The 20,866-nt window shown below is 47.4% G+C and overlaps 1 protein-coding gene across 1 annotated transcript in view; it reads right to left on the bottom strand.

Moving 5' to 3' along the window:
• The window catches only part of NCOR1 (nuclear receptor corepressor 1), a 134,859-nt gene that overhangs the window by 8,632 nt on the left and 105,361 nt on the right, over positions 1 to 20,866 (bottom strand). The window contains exons 31-43 of the mRNA XM_077746707.1: positions 20,363 to 20,619; positions 19,656 to 20,016; positions 17,428 to 17,655; positions 14,561 to 14,770; positions 13,950 to 14,099; positions 13,515 to 13,628; positions 9,999 to 10,164; positions 9,326 to 9,819; positions 6,433 to 6,558; positions 5,846 to 6,003; positions 5,473 to 5,696; positions 4,122 to 4,262; positions 2,365 to 2,507 (exon numbers count right to left, since the gene is read on the bottom strand). Coding sequence (XP_077602833.1) covers positions 2,365 to 2,507; positions 4,122 to 4,262; positions 5,473 to 5,696; positions 5,846 to 6,003; positions 6,433 to 6,558; positions 9,326 to 9,819; positions 9,999 to 10,164; positions 13,515 to 13,628; positions 13,950 to 14,099; positions 14,561 to 14,770; positions 17,428 to 17,655; positions 19,656 to 20,016; positions 20,363 to 20,619 — 2,772 coding nt within the window. The remainder of the gene's footprint in view (positions 1 to 2,364; positions 2,508 to 4,121; positions 4,263 to 5,472; positions 5,697 to 5,845; positions 6,004 to 6,432; positions 6,559 to 9,325; positions 9,820 to 9,998; positions 10,165 to 13,514; positions 13,629 to 13,949; positions 14,100 to 14,560; positions 14,771 to 17,427; positions 17,656 to 19,655; positions 20,017 to 20,362; positions 20,620 to 20,866) is intronic.

Below are 20,866 nucleotides of genomic sequence, written 5' to 3' on the forward strand. Positions count from 1 at the left end.
TAAACGATAATAAAAAAAAAAAAAAAAAAAGTCCAGAGTAGGAGAGAAAAAACAGGAGAACGTAATTTCTGAAAGCCAAGAGATGAGACTACTTCTAGAAGGGGAGAATGGCTTACGGGAGATCAAGTAAAGTACGTTTAACAGCACGATGGTTTTTTGAAGCCCGAAGTCCCTGCTGTCCTCAGTGGGAACACTGAAGTGACGGGTACGGAGGTGAAACACAGTGCTCCTGGGAGCTGCTGGCTTTGAGGTGCTGGTTCTGCTTCCCGGGGAGGCCTGCATGTGCCCGGGGACCTATCCGCCCGCTGCTTCCTTAGTACAGTTCCTTAGCTGTCCCTTTCCACAACCAAAAAGAGTTCGGGGGTTCAGAAAGATCCCCAAGCAGTTTTGTTCGTACTTCCATTAAGACGTTCACGTATTTTATCCTCTGTTAAAGTTAGGGACTTGTTTCTTTATACGTTTTCAGAGTACAGACCATCTGTCGTTCTAAGTGTCCAACACTGCACCCTGCTCAATAAATAGTTGTTGAATGAATGAATGAATGAATGAATGAGAGAGCTACTGCCTGAGGACAATAGAAAATAGAAGACAAAACTAAAGCAGGCTTCTTCAAGTCACGTGTGGCATTTTTCTGTCAATTTTTTTCCCACTAAAATGAGGGGAGACCAAGACTGGAGAGGATGAGCGAAAACCCCTCAACGACGAAACACTTTGAAACTGGCTGTTCTAGATTCTGTAGGCCTCCGCGCTCCAATTCCTCTCTGCCTTCTGAGAGAGTATGAAGATGAGAGTGCCATATTTTCGTTGGTGACATTTGATACATTGTAAATAACACATGAAACCCATGACGAGACGGAAAAATGTAATTATTTTTTTTAAAGAAGATATCCGTTAGCCTGATAACAATGCTGGCAAATATTTATCTTCAAAAGAGAAAGTTCACAACAATAACTGACACTGGGCTCATCCTTTATTCTCTCTGATGTTAAACTTTTATTAATCACAAAGTGTCAGATCCAAACACACGTCCACCTGGTAGTCTGTCGTTCACAGCCCACAATTTCCTTTCTTTTGACAGGGTCGGGAGACTAGTAGATCGTAGATCACAGAAATAAAGCAGATTGTGGAATACCCAGATCCAACAAGTCTCGCCGCATCACTGGAGGTACTTGAGGAAAAGATGGAGAAGTACGACTGAGCGACAGCATGAGTGCTGAGTGACAGGGTATGAGAAAGGTTCCGATTAACGCATGCTTATCAGCCCAAAGGGAAGGTCTGGATAGCACGGAGTTTTATCCTACCGAGTATCTACCAGTGACGTGGGTGACGATGCCATGAGTACCGAACTGTTAGAAGCCAGTGGGCACACCACTAGAGTCATGGAGTTGGCACGCGTGGCACGCTGGAGTGGGGCCACCGCCCCAGCACTCACCAGTTAGGCAATCTGCACCGGTTATTAACCCTCCCTAGGTTTCCTCATCTGCACGATGGAGACAGTTACCCCGTGTGGCGTGTAGGGCTGCCGTGAGGATTAAATGCGCTCGTACGTGCTTACGAGTGCCCAGAGTCATGTAACTACACTGCTTGCTGCCATTACTCTTGTTCTTCTGTTTTCACATGGTGGACTGATCGCATCTGCAGATGAATGCTGAATGACTGAACAGAGATCCAGAAAGACACTGCTGGGGTAGGAAAAGTGACTGAATGGCGCACGCGCAGACTTGGAGCTAGTGACTCCGAAAGTACAGCAAGGGAAGGTAGGAACCAGATTAGCGAGCGCATCGGGAGACCCTGATACTTATGCTCATATCAGGTGCTCTATATCCTAACTGCGTACTGGTTGTCAAACATTCTCGATACAATCTAGACTCCTCAAATAGTGATGCCTTTGGGGCGGAGCCTACCGCACTACTCAGAACCTACTGAAAGGCTCAGCTAAATAAAGTGACCTTCTGTGGAGGGATACTCAGAATCAACAGTGTGAACAGCTGACGACACAGGATGTTTACAGAGAGAAGACTTGAAGGACATGATCTGTCTTCAAATGGCTGTGGCGTGGTCATGTACAGCCCAAATGGATAAAACTAAGACCAATGAGTAAAAAAACAAAAGCTATGAAGAGCTAATCCAGCCCCACACTTGTTCAAAGAGAAAATGGATAGCTTCAGAAAGCAGCAAGCTCTTGCTCTCTAGCAGGCAGTCTTCATGTACTTGCAGACATTTGATAAGAATCTTAAGATCAAATGCAGTTGGACAGACACCTACAAGAGCCTTCAAACTCAAGGATCGCGTGAGAGGCAACACCGGAGATACAATTATTAATGCAGGTTTTATTTGGGGATCCGTGAAAGAAATCCCACTTACCCATGTCAGAGTCACCTCCACCAGAGGAGTTCAACTTACGAAAAATCTCCTGCTTCTTTGATTTAACCATGGGTGACGTGTTCTCGAGCTTGGTGAAGAAGGAAGGCAAGTAGCTTATACTCCCTGGCGAGCGGGAATCATTCCTGTGGGGAACACAGTTATGCCTGTTATGTCTGTTTCATCATGTGCTAACCTTGGGGACGTTCATAGAGCCAAGTGGGAAAACCCCCACTTCCCAATCTCTTGTCTGTGGCTACCACCATACGTCATATATGAGGACACAAATACTTTAGCACATAAAATTAGCTCATAAAATTAGGACTGTACTGGAGATAATCTAGGATGGGGATTCTTAACGAAGACTGAATAAGCAACAAATGATGAGTGAGAATAACAGCAAAGGCACTGGTGTTATTTATAGCTGCCACATAAACCGGGAATTCTTCTCCTAGCAGAACTGATAGCACGACTTGCCTATAAAACAGCAAGAGCTCATACCTAAGCAATCAAAACTTGGGGCCTTCGACAGAAGAGCCACAACGTAGAAATAAACCTGCATATCAAATCACTGCACGCCTCCCACCAGAGGAGTTTCGTGTGAAGGATTCACAGTCATCTGCAGCTTCCTGTACTAACACATTTTAAAAAACCAAGTTTCCTTTAACCATGATGATCTAGCTAGAGCTGGAGAGCATAGCAAACAACAACTGAAGGCTGCTGATAACCTAATCCGGGCGTGTGGACTCATTCATCATTCAAACATGAGAATGCCTGCTATACGCCAAGGAGAGACAGATACGTGATGGAAAATGAGCAAGATGTGGCCCCTGTCCTCAAAAACGTCACACACTGAAGGAAAACCATTTAACATATAATCAAGTTGAACATCATCCCCTTTCTAAAAACGGATTTTCCTCATTTCGTTGAAAGGTCTCAACATCTGTCTGCTTGCCCGTGAATATAAACCCTAAGTAAATAACTCGAACACACTGTAAGAAATGCACTAGCAGTGTGGGGAGAGACCTTGGTTTAAACCTGGACCCTCCCCTCTAACTGACCATGGGAACATCCTGGGTTCGCCTCCCGGAGCATCATGGGAGGAAGGTGTTCTACATCAAAGAAACAGCATGTGTAGGGACTGAAAGGAATTCAGGGGACCGTAAGCAGCCTGACATGGACACAGACTGCGGTGTGAGGGGGAAGCGGCAGGAAACCAGACGAGCAGCATGAACCTGCTCATAAAGGAACTCAGGGGCCAGCCTGATGGCTTGGAGCTGGACTCCACGAGTTTTAGACAAATCACTCTAGTGATAGTGGGCCAGGCAGGGGCCACATCAAAGGTGTCTAAACGGGAATAAAAACCGAGTAACTCATAGGGCTTGGGTTGGGGTTAGAAACGGAAGAAAAAGGACGTAAAGCAGTTCAGCAAAAACGCTCATCATGACTTCCCGTCCACGTGCAGTCCACAAGGCTCGGTGCCTGATAAACACTCAAACAGGGCTTCAAGAGATGGCTGACCATGTGGACAAAAAAGCGTTTTTAAAAAAGACCTAGAAAGGCTTAATTTTAAGAATAGTGAACAGCTTTTTTTCTGTCACCTGTTTAAATATAACTTTTTCACTAAAATCCACTGGTATTAGATCACCAGGAAAACAGAGACTACCTGGTCCTTTGAGAGTCCTGTCCTGACACGGAACCCACAGAGGAGAAAAGGCCCGGGACATGCGCACACTCCGACCCGGAAGCGGTCGACTCACCTCTGCTCTGCAGGCTCCGCCCCTCTCTGAGACAGGAGCAGCACGCTGTCCTGTTTCTCGTGCACGACTGGAACCTGGGGTGGGGAGATGGGCTCGTAGGACTCGGAAGAGACGTGGCTCCGCTCTGGGGATTTTCCAGGCCTGGCATTGTAACATACAAAATATCAGACTGTCCCCTGGGACCGCCTACGAATCACCCCAAACAGTTTGAAACTGGTTCATTCATTATGTCATCCAGGAGAAAGGAATAAAAGTTGCTAGTTTATATCAGAATAAAAGTTGCCTCAGGTCTTCACTATATACCTGGTTACCGAAAAGTCTGTCGCCGCTGCTTTTTCCGTGTATGTGCACTGGTGGCACATGACGACCCGGGACAGGCAGCGGCCGAAGCTCCAGGAGAGGTCAAGGTCATCGTGTGCTTTGGCATCACACCCTACTAGCCTGCCCTTGTTACTCTGGTGGAGCCCTCCAGGCTTTGACCTCTCTCTCTGAGTCGGTCAGCACTTAACAGGTCTTTCCCACGAAGGTAAAACATAAAGGACCGGAGTCCCAAACTGAACCCTGAGTGCCCGTCAGGTGAGTCAAGACAGGCTCCCGTTCCACCCCGCTAGGGCTGAGTGAGTCTCTGCAAGGTCATGTTCTTCCTCTGGATACCATGTTGGTAAAGACAGTGCATATAAACGTACTATTTAGAGCAAAACAAGGTTTTGGCTTAGTGATTATTAAGAACCACCTGTGACCTCTAAGTATAATTTTATATAGGTATGTGACCTGTCATTTCCTTTCCCAATCAACGCCATTCAAACAGGTGGCCATTTTTTACTAGTTTTCTTTTAGTTCTTTGGTGGTTACACCGCTAAATAATTTTATACTTCTCTTGATTTATCAAACTTGAATCTATTACCTCCTTTCCATAAAGATGAAGAACTTGACTTCTGAATACACGTTAAAAAGATCTAGTACCAACTGCGCAGACAGTGAACATTCCAAGAATAGACAGAGGGGAAACCCTCATTTGTACTTCCCCAGGAGTAAAGGTGAATAAACTTTAGGTGTAAGAAATTAATCCCCTATCTTGTAGATATATCCAAATTGTTTTACTCTTGGGAAATGTACATACAGTTTGAAATAAAAACCATACTGAGGCGCCTGGGTAGCTCAGTCCGTTAAGCTTCTGACTCTTGATTTCGGCTCAGGTCCTGATCTCCCAGTTCATGAGATCAACCGACACGTCAGACTCTGTGCTGATAGCTTGGAGCCTGCTTGGGATTCTCTCTCTCTACCCTTCCCACAATTGCGCACCACGCTGTCTCTCAATATAAATAAACTTTAAAGGAAAAAAAGAACATACCTTCCCCTGGATTTGTCCACAAGATTTTCTGGAGAGACCCTTGAACCTGGTCTTTGATGGTGGACAGACTGAGACTGGGATTCTGGGCTGTAACGATTTGATGTTTTAGTCCTCACAGGGGTGGACACCAAAGCAGATGGTGAATTCTGGAATGTAGAAGTGGGAGGCTGCTGGGGAGGCTGTGAGGAAACTTGATTTCTAGCAAAATCTTGTGTGATGATTTGCTGTGAATGAGGAAAGAAGGAATTGGTTAAACCCACTGAGTTCTTGCCCAAAAACGTAGCCTTAAAAAACCTGGACATTTCTTTTGTGATTCTCTATGAAATGTGCCTTCTGCATGATCAAAACCAGAAGTATTAACAGAAGAACTTACACAGATGTGATCAGCGAGCGTGATCAGTCGGTGGGTCCTGGGCACTTGCCCCACCCCGTCGGCCTGTGAAGAGGGGGGCAGCTGCTGCTGTGGGGACAGGGATTCCTGCTGGGGTCGGTAGTGGTGTAATGGTCCTTCATAGGGTCTGCTGGCTTCGCCTAATGGAGGACACACAGGTAGATGTCTTACTCAGGCACGCCCCTGCCTCTCACTCACTGTCAGGGATTACACACAACCCAGGGACACGTGGGAGGGACGTGGTGGTATCAACTTAACAGAATTCATGATCTTAATTTTGGAGGAAAACACTTATCAGGACCAGTGTAAACCGTGAAAGCACAAATGGACAAAATATCAACTATTTTCTGTACCGTTAAATATAAACGAAAGAGAAATCAACAAAAGCTTAAAAATAATTTTCCTTTAGTGCAGAGTCTTAAACGGTTCAAAAGCGACTCTCATGAAGATTTCTCTAAGACAAAACCAACAAAACCCATTATTCCTGCACACAGTCCGGGCAGATGACCAGAAGCAAATGACACATGCAAATATGAAACCAGGTATACTGGTGGCTAAAAAATACCTACTTTCTGCTTGGTTTGCCTTAACCACGTCTGGCTGGTAGGCCTGCAGCTTTTCCTGGGGCGCCGGTGAGCTGGCGGGGCTGATCACCTCGATAGCATCGCCAGGCGTTTCATACCGGTGAGAGGATACTTTAAGAAAAGGAAAGAATCTTATTTTAAAACTAATCCTGTGGAAGGTTTCAAAAGTACACATTCTTCAAACCTACTCGCATATTTTTGGTTTTTATTCTCAGAAACGTTCAATGGCACCCAGGTTAGGGATAACAGCCAACATGCTCAGTGCACTGGTTTCCAAGGTCTACAAGTGCTCCCTCAGTGTCCCGATCTCTGTGGGACACAGGGTTTCCTGACACCGTGTGGCCTCCAAGACCTTCGGGCGAGGCAGGCAGGGGACAGATTTGTAACGTCCTGCTGGGAGCTGGAGAAGAACCCCAAGAAGGACCTTTCTCAGAGGGTAGATCCCAACAGTTCACTGCTTCCGATAATTACAATTCTGTGCGACGATCAGCTCTTAGAAGAACTTTCAGGCTACACAGTGGATTTGTCACCATGATTTTAAAGCTACAGATCAAGTAACGTTATATAAGGATTTTCTCAAATCATTGGAGTACTGCTGACAAAAAGTTATTACTCATTTCAGATAACTTTTTGGTGCTGTTACATGTGAAAACACACAGAAATGGCAGGGATTGTCAGAAAGCAGCAAATGCACTCTCCTGGCAGAACGGATGCCGGATGCCCACATCAGAGAAGGCCCCCTCTGAGCAGGAAAACAGCACCAGTGCAGTAAGGGCTCAGGCAGCTGTCCCCAGTCTTGCCATGGCCTCAGAAGGACGGGAGAGGCCCACGTAACCTGACTTTGAGGGCTCTCTGCATCTACAGGCTGTGCCAAAGAACCCGAGAACACAGTCAGAGGCCCAAAGGGTCTACGACTGGCTGGGTCAGCCAGTGTTATCAGCCAGTGGGTCCCGGACACAGGGACAGAAGCTCGGGATGAGCTCTAGTACCAGGCTCCCTCCTGTGATCCTCCAGGACTCAACTGAACAGCCCTTTCTTCCTACCCCTTCACCAGGCCATGCAAGTTGCAATTAGCTGGGTTCTTGTATAATCAGGAGAATAGGAGCCTGACAATTGGGATGGAAATGATCTTTCAGGAACTAAAAGAAATTACTATATCCAAAGTAATTTATACTATTCTGCAACTTCTGTAGCCATTGGCATTCATCACTTTAAACACCCAGCGTCCTGAGTCTGCTCACCACGTCCGATATACAGTCAATAGACTGTCTAATGCTAAACAGTCCTCTTGACTGTTAAACAGGCCTGCTAAACAGGCCTAAGTGCACACAGTCCTCTTGAAGCCAGAAGGCAAAGACACAGTGCTTCACCTACAGGGGGAGAGAGGCCCTGAAGAACTGAAAACCAGACTGAATAACTGTAAATAGCCTGTGGGCTTCATGCAAGCCATTTACCCAGTGATAAAGAGAGATAACCCCAGTTAGAAAAGAAGACAGATTTTCTATTTTTGGACCTTCTGAAGGTCAAACTCCTAGAGCAAGGTCAGGTTCATCATGCCTCCTGAAAAAAGGGGCTACCCAGTGACTAGAGAACCATGTGCCACTGCACCTAGTAGGCCACAGGCTGGAGCCCCTGTTCCCATAATACAGATCTTCCCCAGTTGCAAGTTTCTGCACCTGTAATACCGATTTTGCAGATCTTCATAATCCCAGGCTAAGAGAAGTTTTCTGTCTACACAACAGACTACTAAGCTGCCCCCTTCTCTCCAAAAACCTCAGCCACGGGGTAGATATTTACTGAAACAAATTATTATTAGCCACAGGGGTGAAAAGAATTGCACGTTGCATGCTGGTGCATAAGAAATCTCCAACTCTGTTCAGTCTCATTAACGGAAACAGCAGAGATAGGACTACGTACGGTTCAGTTACTGCAAGCATTAGCTGATACTCGCTTAAATACCTGCCGCTTCCTTCAGGAATTCCATACAGAATTTAGGCAGCTGTTAACAATAAATTCAAAGTAACTTTTCCAGCAACTCACTGTAGATCTTTGAACCCTTACGGACTTAGAGGGTAGATGTCACAACAATTAACCAGACTTGATCAGAATCCAGCTATGGAGAGCAAACCGGCAGTCAACAGCGGGGAGGGGGTGGGGGATGGGGGAAATCGGCGATGAGGATCAAGAGCACACTAATCGCAAGGCACACTGAGTCACGTACGGAAGCACTGCATCACTACATTGCATGTCCAAAGCTAGTTACAACACTGTATGTTTATACTGGAATTAAATAAAAGTTAAAAAGTTAAAAAAACAAATACATGAGAACAATTTTAGAAAATGAGCACAGAATATGAGGATATGCATAAAGAAAGAACAAAAATGAATATATGAAAATAAATTTTTTTAAATACAACTTGCAAGGAAGGTGGAATGTAAATACCAATTACCAGTAACACGGTGGTTTCACTTTTTAAAAATTTGTATCTCAGCAAAAAGAGGCTGCGGGGTATCAACTTAAATAACCACATCCTACAAGACGCTGAGGTCTTCGTAGCACAGAGCTTGACGACACGTCTATCACCTTTCAGATGCCTGAAAATGTTAATGAGCTCTGTCCTTCCCAGCTTTACCTTTATAAAGGCGTAGGGTTCTCATGGAAAACTCCTGGATAGGCATACTTCAGCAACTGAAGTTTCAATCATCATGACAAATAGCAAGAGACACATTTTTGCTCTACCAAGCCACAAAACCCCCTCCATTACAATTATGAGCAAGGTCAAGATGTTCTTTATACCATATAGTTCTGCTTTACCTAAAGAAGAAAGTAATTCTTTACTCAGATATCACATTGCGAAACTCAGATGGAGATACATACAGCTACTAGAAGAGTCTGAACTTTGAGAGCCACGTTCCCTCGCATCCTTGTCCGAGGCAATTTGCCGGGTGATGATCACGTCTATGAAGTTAGCTGCGGTAATGGTAGTCTTCCCTCGGGTCCTTAGCTCTTCCTCATATCTGGATTTTGGAGGAGGCCCTTTATCTTTCCCAGCCTCGGAATAAACTACTGAAGAGTGAGGCTGGGGCTTGCCACTTGGAAAGGCTGCAGAAGTGTACAGACACTGAACAGATCTCTTCTCCACCTCCAGGCTTTTCTGCTCTAGCTGCTGCTGTTCACTAACTGCTGCTGACCTGCTTCTCAAAGTTTCTTCTAACCTGGAAGCTTCATGCTTACTCTCTTTCGTTTTGGAAACCTCCATCTGGGGAGCAGAGGCTGCGGCGTCCACGAGGGCGGCCAGGGCGTCCGCAGCGGTGCTGTAGCGGGAGGCCGGCAGGCCCTGGCTTATCGATGGGCCCCCGGCGGGCAGCGGCCTGCAAACAGAAGCAAACCACACACAGCTCCGTGAAGGGCGGGCTCTAACGGGGGCGCGCTGGGGAGGCGGAGGGGCCCGCCGCGCAACAACCACACGTGCCTGGCAGCCACCCATCTAAAAGTGTGCGGTACGCGAGAGAGTGACTGTCCTTGGTCCAAATGTGTCTGGGAGACTCACATGATTCGTAGCTGAGCGCTTGGATCCAAAGGTGTGATCACACTGGTTCCATTGGTTCCCTGGAAAACGCTGGGTCTCTGCTGCAACATGGTCTCCTGAGCTCTCACTGAGGGGGATGGGGAGCGGACATACCCATGGCTGCCGGGTCGGCCCGGCTGTTCGGAGCCTGTGAAGGCCAAAAAAATAAGTAAGTAAAATAAAGAAGAGGGAAAAAAAGAGAAGCCATAAGGAAGAACCTCAGGATGGCAACATTTAGGGACTGCAAATTTCTTTTATATATATATAATTTTTTTTTATTTCTAGGAGAGAGAGAGACAGCGTGAGCAGGGGAGGGTCAGAGAGAGAGGGAGATACAGACTCTGAAACAGGCTCCAGGCTCTGAGCTGGCAGTCAGCACAGAGCCCGACGCGGGGCTCGAACCCACGAACCGTGAGATCATGACCTAAGCGAAAGTCGGACACTTAACCGACTAAGCCACCCAGGCGCCCCAGGGACTGCAAATTTCTTAACTATTCCTAAAAAGATATCCCACTCTTCTGCCTTCCTAGAAATATGTTGTATTAAGAGTTTCTCAATAAAGATGTAATAAAACCATGCTAGTAACTCGAAAGAGAAACATCTATCTTTTACTGTCAGCTTCATTTCTGTGATAAGTTTCTGTCTTGATTCCTGAGAGAAACAAAAATAACACCGACAGTGAAGTACAGCTGATCCTTGAACAACAGGGATTTGAACTCCACTGGTCCACCTACATGCGGAATTTTTTTCTTTTTGAAAATAGAGTACGGTACTGTAAATGTGTCTTCTCTTCCTTATCATCTTCTCATCAGTTTCTTTTTCCTAGCTCACTTTGTTGTAAGAATATAGTATATAATACATATAGTATATAATACATAAAATACATATACAATATGATATATACATAAAAAATATGTGGTAATTGATTGTTAGCGGTAAGGTTTCCAGTCAACAGTAGGCTATTGGCAGTTAAGTTTTGGGGGAGTCAAAGTTATATTTGGATTTTCCACTCTGTGAGGGTCAGCATCCCTAACCCCTGAATTATTCAAGGGTCTGCTGTACTAATATACATCAGGAGCACCCGGGTGGTTCAGTTAAGCATCTGACTCTTGATTTCGACTCAGGTCATGATCTCACATCCCCGAGTCGTGTTCTGAGCTGACAGCCATTGAGCCTGCTTGGGATTCTCTCTCTCTGCCCCTCTCCAGCATCTGGGTGTGTGTGTGTGTGTGTGTATGTATGCGTACTCGCTCTCAAAATAAACACTTTTTAAAAATCATGTAAGTTCATCTCTCGGATTTTTCCTCAACCTCTGGTGTGTTTACCGTTTCCAAAATCCCACTGGGTGCAGCTGTCCAAGAGAACGACGAGAACAACATGGGATGAGAACGACCACCACCCCTGGGTCCAAGGCGGTGCCAGTCACCACAGCGCTCGCTGCTCCACGGTTGCTCCGCCCTCGCCCGAACCCTTTCTCTGGGCCAGCTCTCTTCGGACACGTAATCGTTCCCCTGCCCTCCCCCAAATCAGCTCCACTGACCACACTTCTCCAACAGCTGAGCTCGACCTCAGCTGTCCCCTACCAAAGCCACAACTTGCACGTGGGCAGCACTACTCACTGGGAAGGTCTCAGACTCCCCCTCTATTCCCTGTCCTCTGTGCCGCCTCTGTTCTCTGCCCTCAGACCTGCTGGCAGCGTCAGCACGCACGCCTGTTCCCACACAGGTACCACCAGGCAGAACCTTTCAGCAATTCTCTCCAAGCACACCTGCATCAGCTTATACAAGCATCTCTCTCTTCCTAGGGGAGGGACTGCTATTTAAATGCATCTCCGCAGAGACTATTCCTATTTACATTGCCACGTGATGACGTGAGAGTCAGTGTTTCCTTACACACGCCGACGCAGATTATTCATCAGCCTTTCAAATGTCTGGTGGAGACAAATGGAGTATCATCTGGAGTCCGCATGGTATTCGTTAGTGGGATCACAAGCTTTGTTAAAATCTAGTTCCCACCAAAGCTACCCTTTCTTTAATTAAACGCATTTCCACGTCTGTATGCGGTCAGGACACAATCGGTACTTGGGGGCTACCTCACAGTGAGTCAGGGCACTTCCTGTGGTCAGACACCGTGATTCTTGCCCATCCGCAGACCGCACCTCACAGCTACAGGTCTTCAGGCTCCGCGAGCACGGAGTTATTCGAGGTAAGTCCTCGGGAGTGACGTCACTGAGTCGACTACAAAGACCAGCTTTGGGCCCCCGCTCTGTACTGCCACCACTCTGATTTCACAGGCCTGTCCCTGACGACAGCCTCCTTGCACTGTGCCCTTCAGTTCTGCACGGCGCTCTCTTGAGGAGCCCTGCATCTGAACATCCCGCCGGGTAACAACTCCTCTCCCTACACGCCTGCCGCCTGGAAAGCTCAGCCAAGCCAGAGTCTCCACCCTTGCAGGTGACTCCTAGGTTACCATGTCCAAGTTGTCTGTCATCCTAAGTGCCACATCTGTCCACCCGGCAACACGGACATGGGAAGGGGTTTCATTTCACGGACGGAGCCGAACGCAGGAAGACAAACATGCCTCAGACAGAAACACGTGTCCCAGAGGCGCGCCATAGTGTGGCCCGTGGCAGAACGCCTCTGCTCTTCGCTGTCGTCAATCCTGCTCTTACGTGGGGGCCGATCTGGTTTCTCGTCCCCTCCTCACCCGCCGCGTCCAGTTACTGCCGAGTCCTTCTCACTCGCCTCAACGGCATTCTTCCCGAGCCTCCCTGGCCTCTCCCAGTGCCAAACATCTCGGGCCGCTGTGAGCTACCGCCGCCTGGCTGTTCTCCTGGACAGCCCATGCCCCCTCCGGGATTCAAACCCACCTCAAGCCCCTCCCGTGTCCCCTGCCTCCCTGCCGAATGGCAGCACTCGTCATTTCCAGGTGTCAGCCATCCTTCTAACCGTACTTCCCTCTTCCCCAAAGTCCAGCTCGACAACACGCTGTGTCTTCGTGTCCACGAGCCCTTGCTTGGGCGGCTTTCAGCTTTGGGGAGTAACGCAGCCAACTGCTGGGGGCCAAATCCAAATGACGCCTTCCTCGTGGAAACATCACCTTCCTGTTCAAAACTCATGTCTGGGGGCACCTTGGTGGCTCAGTGGGTTAAGAGTCTGACTTCGGCTCAGGTCATGATCTCACAGTTCGTGAGTTCTGACCCCACATCTGGCTCTGGCTGACAGCTCAGAGCCTAGACCCTGCTTTGGATTGTGTGTCTCCCTCTCTCTGGCCCTCCTCCCTCGCACCCTCTCTCTCTCTCTCTCTCTCTCTCTCTCTCTCAAAAATAAATAAAACATAAAAAAAAAACAACACCTCATGTCTGCACCATTTAAGCTTCTAAAGCACTTTCACCCGGACGCCGCCCAAGGCCCGAAATTCCGTTGTGTGTCGGGAGCCCCCCGCACAAAGCTCGATGCCGGGGGGGCGGGGGTTGAGCGAGCGAGACGGGCCACTCACCCGGCCGCAGGTAGAGGTCGGAGGAGGCCGCGGCGATCCGCTCCCGCTCCTTCTCGCGCTCCCGCTCGCGCTCCCGCTCTGCACTAGCAGCCGCCGCAAGGTGCGTCGAGTGTCCTGGAAGACACGTGAAGGCCGCCACTTCAGGACATAAACATCAACCTGTCAGGTACCAACACTTCAACGTCTCGAGTCGCTGACAATGTTTCAAAATGCCCCAAACTCCACGTGTGGGAAGCCAACTGGAGCCTAATGCGAGCTCTTAGGATATTTCTAGAGCATCTGGTGACAGAACGGCATGTAAGAACTATCACTAAATATTAAATGGCAAACAGTAGACCAAATGGGGGGAAAGTGCCCGAAACGCCTTCAAAGGCTGTGCCGTCAACACTTGGGCACGGTGGCCGTGTCAGAGGATGTGTGGCCGCAGACCCTTACCCGGAGACATAGAAGCAGAGTTGTACGGCCTGGGAGGAAACGTAATCTGTGTACCGGGAATATAAGTGATTCTGTCCATGGGAGGAGTACTTGTTCCCCCCGGATGAGGCACTAAAATTGCTGGAGGCATATTGGTCAGGTCAATGATTCCTGCTCAAAAGACAAACACAATAAAACTATGTTAAATGTCAGGCTTTCTGAAGACAAAGAACTGTCTGTGGCTATTTCATACGGTTTATCTCTATAACCCAGTGACACTTTGTACACAGTATAAATAAAAATGGTTAGGATGGTCATTACTTTGTGAGGCCTTCTTTAAATCTACAGAGGGCTATGAAATACTGTGCCGCATGCCAGTGACCTAAGAGCACAAGCAGATTACAGAGGGAGGCAGCAGGCTGGGAAACAACGATTTCCAACACGCAGCACATTTCGGTGTTCGCCGCAACACCATGTCTGGACACATCTCTTCATTTGCCTTCAAGGGCTTAAAGCTACAAGACAAGGAAACGGCTGCCTTTTCATTCTTTCCATCAGTCATTCAACAAACACTCAGCGATAACGTGGTACACAGAACACATTCTATGAAACCGAAACGCAAAGACACACACCCCTCGTTGCCGGGTACGGGAGACCCAGCTGCTGCTCCCGTGGGGAGAGGCCTCTGGCCACATCTGGGCGCAGGTTCACCTGCATCTGCTGTGAGGTAATGTAATCATTGAGGATTGTCTGTCTCGTGTTCTCCATCGCGTAAAGCTGATACTGGCTCGGGTAAGCTGGGGTTGGTGAGAGCTGTCTCTGAAACAGGTAAGCAGCAGCTGCTGGTGGAGAGAACAAGAGAAAGGTGTTCAGCTGATTTAGTCTATGAGAAGTTCCTTCTCACCCTCAGAGAGAGGCAGGGCTCTTGCTCTCTGGCTACTATGTGCGGCCAACTTTTATTCAGTGTGGGTGGGAACATAACAGGGCTTAAGGGAGATTCATTTTAGACCCTGACACATCGACAATATGAACATACACATTCTACAGTCAGAGGCGAAATGGGTGCCTGGCGGGCTGAGTCGGTTAAGCATCCAACTTTGGTTCACATCATGACCTCGTAGTTTGTGAGTCCGAGCCGCGCACGGGGCTCTGTGCTGACAGCTCAGAGCCTGGAGCCTGCTTCAGATTCTGTGTCTCCCTCTCTCTCTGGCCCTACCCCGCTCACGCTCTGTCTCTCAAAAAATAAATGTTAAAAATATTAAAATATTAAATAAAATAAGACATGATGGAAAAGGGAGAGAAACTAGACACAATAGGAGTATGAACCTTTTTACCCGTAGAATAGGAGCTAAAAACCTTCTCCACTAGTTTCACTTTCAATCTTTGCCACGTAACTTGTATTTTCAACTAAGTCTCAAGGGCTGCATCTGATAAATTATTTTTATAGTACCGCTAATTCAGTGAACACACTTTCCTGGGGCTGAAGAGGATTAGTCTACAAGCACTTACTTAATGCATATGTTTAGAGCAGAGAATAGCAACCTTAAAGGACAGATGGCAAATATCTTGGGTTTTATAGACCATACGGTCTGTTTCACCTACTCAACTCTCCCACTACAGCATGAAGCAGCCACAGACAAAGCATCTACAAATGTGTGCCTGTGTTCTAATAAAACTTTATTTACATAAGTAGGCAGCAGCAGGATTTGGTTCCCTGGCCGTAGTCTGACTACCCTAGGTTAGAGCATATGACACAAGATGCTAGGAAGGGGTAGGTATGTGCAGTAAAAAGTGGAAGGTAAAGTCTCTGCTCAAAACATTTAGAATCCAGCTCAGGCTCAAAAATAACCAGCAAATAGGGCCGCCTAGGTGAAACAGGGCCGCCTAGGTGGCTCAGTCGGTTGAGCGTCCGACTTTGGCTCAGGTCATGATCTCACGGTTCGTGAGTTCGAGCCCCATGTCGGGCTCTGTGCTGACAGCTCAGAGCCTGGAGCCTGTCTTCAGATTCTGTGTCTCCCTCTTTCTCTGACCCTCCCCTGCTCATGTGCATGCGCGCGCGCTCTCTCTCTCAAAAATAAAAAACATCAAAAAGAAATAACCATCAAATAAAACCACCACAAAGTAAAGAACTATGATAAACACTGTATGAAAGTATAAACCTTCAAATTTGTCTGAAAACTTGAGTGAACCATTTTACGTATATACTTTCTCCCTAGAAAAACAAGTGACCAGTTTTCTGGAATGTTTGCTTCTCCTTTTTTCACCCAGAACTCCCAGCCAGGTGAGTCTGTTGGTGGGCTCTGTGGGAACTTCTGCCTCAGTCCCTGAAGAACTAGGTGTAGGCTTCTCTGAAACAGTGTTCTCAAGTGACAATCTGATGGCACTGATATAACCCTCAGAAGGTACAATATTTTCTACAGGTACCTCGCTCCTATACAGTGGAACTAACACTTAGAAATCTTGGCATGCTGGTAACGAACATCTCTTCACTAAGGACCACAGTGAAACAAAGGTGTTCTGTGTCCCCGTTTCAACTTGAAGAATATAACAAGTGAACAATTCAGGAAAAAGGAGAGGTGTGAGCAGAAAACACATCTGAGGAAGGCTCGGTGGTCGGTGGGTGAAAGGAGCGGGGCCTGGGGGCCGGGAAGCCAGGGTGGAGCTGGCCTGGCAGGTGCGTCAGGACAGCCACCGACAGACATGCTGACATGCTCCTGTCCCTCCGTAGAGCACACCGCGTGAGCCCAGCACAGACTGCTCGCCAGGAAACCGACAGACGCCCGCACCTACGTTAGGTATGTTCACCCACAGCGAGAGGCGGTCTGTCTGTTCCAAAGCTCCTTCCTGCTGTACCTGCCGCTGTGATTACGCAACTTAATGAAAGAATCTGGAGCTTGTTGACGGAAGAACAAAACGTGGTTTCTCTGGAAACTAAGTCACTGCTTTGGAAAGACTCAAGACAGAAGACAGAAGCTGAATCACGTATGGACGAGATCATTTTAAAAGACAAAACAAAAAAAAATAATCTGAAGGGATTCTGTAGTGAGATTCCTTCCAAGTAGTTTTAAATTCTAGCTTCACTTTCAAAAGCAAAGGTAGAAATGTGAATATCGTTTATGTAGCAAAGAATGGTACAGTTCCATCGGTGGACCCTGGCCTGAGATCAGAACTCTGATAAACAAATGTCTACACTGTAAATTAAAATATTTAAGGTATGCCTGGGCCATTTACACATAATCCTTCACATGGGCCCACTTTTTCAATCAGCTTAACCCAATGCCATACCTATTTGTTTCTGTTCTGTAATGGGTGCCGGTACTACCTTGTTTCGGGATTTCAGAACTGGTAACGGGGGTGTGGAGCGTGTGAAAGGTCAATGAGCTGCACCCTAACGATACATGCAACAGTCTGCACATTATACTGTAATAAATAAGGAGGGCTTAAAAAGTCGTACAGGCACATTTCTTTGCCATAAATCCTCACCACACGCTGTGCTTACCAGGATCCAGAGCCCTGTGAAACGGCATGGCGGGATCCAGGTGCGTGGGAAGATGGCTCCGGTAAACCTCTCCCGTGGTGCTGCCCCTGTGATGGGGGTCGAAAGGGCTGTGGCTTACTACCGGGTCCACCCCAGGTACTGGAGACTTCGCCGGTATACTTTCCCTCTGGGTAGGGGTCAGTGTCGATTTTCTTTCATGATTGGTAGACTTGCTAGAAGAGATGGTGACTGGAAAAACAAAAAAAAAGCCAACACCATGACTTCTTAAGAAAACTTGTGAAGTAGGAATGTACAGTTGACCCTTGAACAATGCAGAGTCAGAGGCGCCAAACCCCCCCGCCCAAAATCAACAATTCATGCATAATGTTAGACTCCCTGAAAACTTAACAGCCTACTATCGGCTGGAAGCCTCACCAATAACATAACCAGTTGATTAGCACATCATCTTATGTGTTATATGTATTATATCCTATACTCTTACAACATAGTAAGCTAGAGAAAAGAAAATTCTGAGAAAAATACATTTACAGAGAGCACTGTATTTATTAAACCAAACAAACAAAAACCCACGTTAGGTGGACCCACACAACTCAAACCCGTGCTGTTCAAGGGTCAGCTGTATTTCTCCATTTCTCACCCAAATACAGACTATATTAATAGTTTTATCTGCTTCTACCGAATATTTAATAGTTAATCTTGCAAAATATGCAAATATGAAGAACTAGCAGCAGCTTTTGAGATTTGGAGATCACAGCACCAGCATTTTATCACCTAGTGTTAAGATTAAAAATGAAGGTTACCACTCCTCTTTAAGTCCCGCTATAAATGATTCTATGTTCTGTACGACTGTAACATTCCAAATTCTTTTTAATCCCACACGTACATATACAAAATCAAAATCCCCTCTCTGCCTGGGTCACCCGCCTCCTTGCAGCCCACTGGTCCTGAAGTCACGCTATTGTTCCTCGCTCTGTACTTCCACAGACCTTCTCCCGAGCTCACCAGTATCAACCACCTCCCTCCTTCAGCCTCTTCTTTTTAAACGATGTCATTCAGAGGTTGGATTCTCCCCCCTGATGCTTACCATGTCCCAACACACAGTGGCCATCACCCTCAAATATTTTAATAATTGTTGCAAAACACACAGAATAAACAATTTACCATTTTAAAGGGTGCGGTTCAGGGGCACTGATACCCTCGTGCAGTCCTCACCACCATCTGATGATTAATATTTTGATAGTATCAGCTTTGCCGTGATTATACAAGTCTGCCTGACACCACCAAGAAGTCACGGCGGTTCATTACGTCCCCTTCTGAGCCCCAGCTTGCTGAAATATAGGGTGCCTTCTCCCTCGCTGGGGCAATTCTCCTCCAAACCTGGGCCCCAGGTTCCGCACCCACCATCCTGCCGCCCAGCAGACCCTGTTCTCTCCTTCCCTCCCGCTTCACAAAGCACTTCACCTCTACAAATCTCCCAGTGTCCAGCCAGGACCCTGCATGTAAGTCCTCAATAAACACCTACTGCAGTAAAGCTTAAAATGAGGAGTGAGGACACCGCTGAGGCCTGCAGAACGTTTCAGGGACCGCCTGGTAGAAATCCACGCCTCTTACCTGACGCACGTGCCCGCCGGCAGCAGAAAGCCCAGGGGGCATGGAGCTAGAGTGGCGACAGTCACAGTGCCGGCAATAACGGCAGCTCACATTTACCGAGTCCTTCATCCGTGCCAGGCACCACTCATTCTTTCCTTTTAAAGGTCTTTAGACAAATTAGCTCGTTTGACCTTCACAACAGCCCAGGGAGGGAAGTAACTTGTACAAGTTCACTAAGTAACTTGTACAAGTTCACACAGTAAGAAGACCCTTAATTCGAGTCAAGGCAGTCTTGCTCCGTGGCCTAGGCTTTCCCCCGCCACACCAGACTGCCGCGGAATAAACGGCTGTCAACACGGACTTCCAGAAAACCTGTGGGATTCGCTGCAAGTCCACTCTAAGAACGTACTTATTCCAAGGCATTTCTGGACTCCAGCACACCCTGCACTTGATTAAAATATTAGATACTTTCTGCAGTTATACCAGCTTTTCATTTGGTAGCCTTCCACGTAGCCCTCACATCCGGCACAACTTACAGATCTCGTGACGGTCGAGAGCTAACAGTCTGACATTTACTGTTTGCCGGAGGCTGGGGGGAGCGAGGGACACTGAGCACACAAGGACAGAGGGTAACGCACCATCCGGAGTTCTGCTCATCATCGGCGAGCCTCTGGACATGGCGCTCTGGTAACTCACGGGCGTCCGCCGGGCACTAGTGTCGTCATAAATCCCCGGGCTCAGCTGTGCTTTGGGAGCTTCGTGAAGTGTTGACCTAAGAACTGAGGGGCCGGAGCTTACCACCGACGTATGCCGGGGACGTGCCGGCTCGCCTGCCTTCACGTCCTCGTACTTCCCGCGTTCTACCACTTTGATGTTCTCTGGCACAATTTCCAGCGGAGGCATTCCACGGGGTAGTTTGTTAGGCCCCGTGATTAGAGACTTGACGTTGTGTTTGATGGCGGATTGACCTGAGTTGCTGTCAAACTTTATTGGCGTCCCCTACAAGAAACAAACAGCACAGGTAGCCCGGGGCAGCCGAAGGTTTCTCCATCTCAGGTCCGTGGGGCCCACGGCAACTATGGTTCGCTCTTTGCAGTCGGTGCGGACATCTCTGTCACAAGCTCATCACCGATCCAGAGCTACGCGCCTTCTCGCGACACACACTCCACGATACAGACGGAGGCCGACGGACAAGAAGGCATGTGTAAGCCTTTCACATTTACTTCCAAGGCCGCAGACCTCACGAGCACTACTACTTATTACTAAGTCGCGCCTTTTAAAACGCTCCATGGAGATCACAGTCTGAAGCGGAACGGCTGACAGGAAAGAACCCTGTTATAGTTACCTGGGAGATGGAACCCTCAATGATCGGCCTTGTGCTCTGGACCACCTCTGGAGTTTTACGGCTTTCCTGAGTTAAAATATCTTGCCGTGGAATCTCATGAATGGAACGCCCCATTTCTTTGATGGTGGTAATACCGTCATACGGTTTTCCTTTGGTAATGGCACCTTCGAATGCTCGTATGGGAGGACTCTCCCTTTTAATCTGTTTTGGATATTTCAGACCATCTTCAAAGCTTTCGGTTGTTGCTCTTGGCGTGCCTTCAAGAAAGAATTCCAAAAAAAAGTACTTGTTAAAATAATGCCAATGGTCACATAACAATACCACTGAGCAGTACACTTTAAAAACTGCTAAAATGGTAGACTGTGTTACATTTTCCTATTATTTAAAAAATGTAATGCCTTATCATCTTGCAGTTTCTAATCAATTCTATTTACAATACACCCTTAAATAAATATCCAAAAGTTGTCATTTTTGGGTAGTTGTTCAAGATTTAATACATTTGTT

Source organism: Crocuta crocuta, unplaced genomic scaffold (genome assembly GCF_008692635.1).
Source record: "Crocuta crocuta isolate KB4526 unplaced genomic scaffold, BGI_CrCroc_1.0 scaffold139, whole genome shotgun sequence".
NCBI classification, from domain to species: domain Eukaryota; kingdom Metazoa; phylum Chordata; class Mammalia; order Carnivora; family Hyaenidae; genus Crocuta; species Crocuta crocuta.